The following is a 1,552-nucleotide window of genomic DNA, read 5'->3' as shown; positions in this document are numbered from 1 at the left end:
GGGAGCGGGTGGGTTCACAGCCGTGCCTCTCCCCGCAGGACAGCGCGGAGCTGCTGAGGGCGCTGCTGCACGGCGGGGCAGACATCCAGCAGGTGGGCTACGGGGCTCTCACCGCCCTGCACATCGCCACCATCGCCGGGCACCGCCAGGTACGGGCAGCGAGCCGTGCGGGTACTGGCCTGGTGCCTTTAGGGACACAGCAGTGACCCGAGAGGGAACCCCTCTGCTGGGAGCCCAGCAGGAGAGAGTTGAGCTGGGGCAGCCTGAGAGGAGAAGGCTCCAGCTGGGGAGCCCCCCTGGGGGCTGCCAGGGCTTCCAGGGCCCAATATGAAAGATGGGGACTATGTTTTTAGCAGGATCTGTTGTGACAGGACAAGTGGTGATTGTCTGAAGCTAAGAGGGAGATTCAGACTAGAGAGAAGGAAGAAATTTTTGACCCTGAGGGTGGTGAGCCCCTGTCCCAGGCTGCCCAGAGAGGTGGTCGCTGCCCCATCCCTGGCACCATCCCAGGGGAGGTTGGCCGGGGCTCTGAGCACCCTGCTCTAGATGCAATGTCCCTGCTCCCTGCAGGGTGCTGGACTTGATGACCTTGAAATGTCCCTTCCAACCCAAACCAGTCTGTGATTCTATGATGCTATATAGTCCTGGCAATGAACAGCACTGTGCCCTAACCATCAGAGCTGTTAGCTCATAGATACATGATGGAACACACACATCAGGTTTTCTGACCCTTGGGGGTGGAGTGAGGCTTCCAGGAGAAGGGAAGGAAGCAGAGTAAAAGAGTTTTATTTACTCTTCTAGGTGTCATGGGCTCTGCTTCACAGCCCTGTGATTTTCACTTCAGAAAGAGGCAGAGGTTCAGTGTAGAGCTGCTTTATACTGCAGATTAGTGCCGAGCAAACTTGTCAGGGGAAGCCTAGCGTGAATCTGGAGCACTCATATTGATGTCTTCTATGGGTTGGAGACTTATTACAATGGGGAGCAGAGGAAGGAGGAGAGGGGTGAGATTCCCCAGATGCCTGCAGTCAGGCCCTTCCCTTTCCAGACATCCTGTCAGTCATGAATCTGTTTTCTTATCATTTACCACCTCAGTTCAGTCATTTCACACATCATCTCATTTCTGTCACCCCGGCAACAGCTCACTCAGTGTAATTTATTTATTTTTTTTAATCTCTTGAAGTACTGGGTGTGCAGAATTACCTTGGTAATGAAGGGTTTATGACTGTAAATGTACTCATGAATTCAGGTACTTCGCTTTTTATCTCCTTCGGGTCCATTAAGCAAGCAAAGATTTTGTCCTCTGCTGGAGTAAAAGTTTTAACTTATTCAGAGTGCTGGACTAATTTATGGAGACAGAAACATCAGAATTCTTTAAAGACAGACAATCAGCAAGAATTGCCAGAAAAAAAATTACTGAATACAAAGAAGGAAATGTAGGTGATATTAATACTTCCTTTACACTGTGAATTTAGTTGTGCAGCTTAGACTTGTAAATTCACTCACAGTATGAGAATTTGGCTGGATGGCTGGAACAAGCCATGTGCAGTTTTCA

General features: G+C 50.3%; 1 protein-coding gene across 1 annotated transcript in view; it reads left to right on the top strand.

The window, feature by feature from the left end:
• Positions 1 to 16: 16 nt before the first annotated feature.
• Positions 17 to 1,552, top strand: part of LOC103773354 (serine/threonine-protein kinase TNNI3K-like) — a gene marked incomplete at both ends in the record, with an annotated part of 42,993 nt that continues 41,457 nt past the window's right edge. Inside the window, 2 exon segments of the mRNA XM_008940717.1 lie at positions 17 to 33; positions 35 to 149. Of these exon segments, the coding sequence (XP_008938965.1) occupies positions 17 to 33; positions 35 to 149 (132 nt within the window).

The sequence above is a fragment of the Merops nubicus genome, unplaced genomic scaffold, assembly GCF_000691845.1.
Source record: "Merops nubicus isolate BGI_N331 unplaced genomic scaffold, ASM69184v1 scaffold23055, whole genome shotgun sequence".
Lineage (NCBI taxonomy): Eukaryota > Metazoa > Chordata > Aves > Coraciiformes > Meropidae > Merops > Merops nubicus.
Note: the sequence above shows the minus strand (reverse complement) of the source record. Positions and strands in the feature narration are given on the sequence as shown.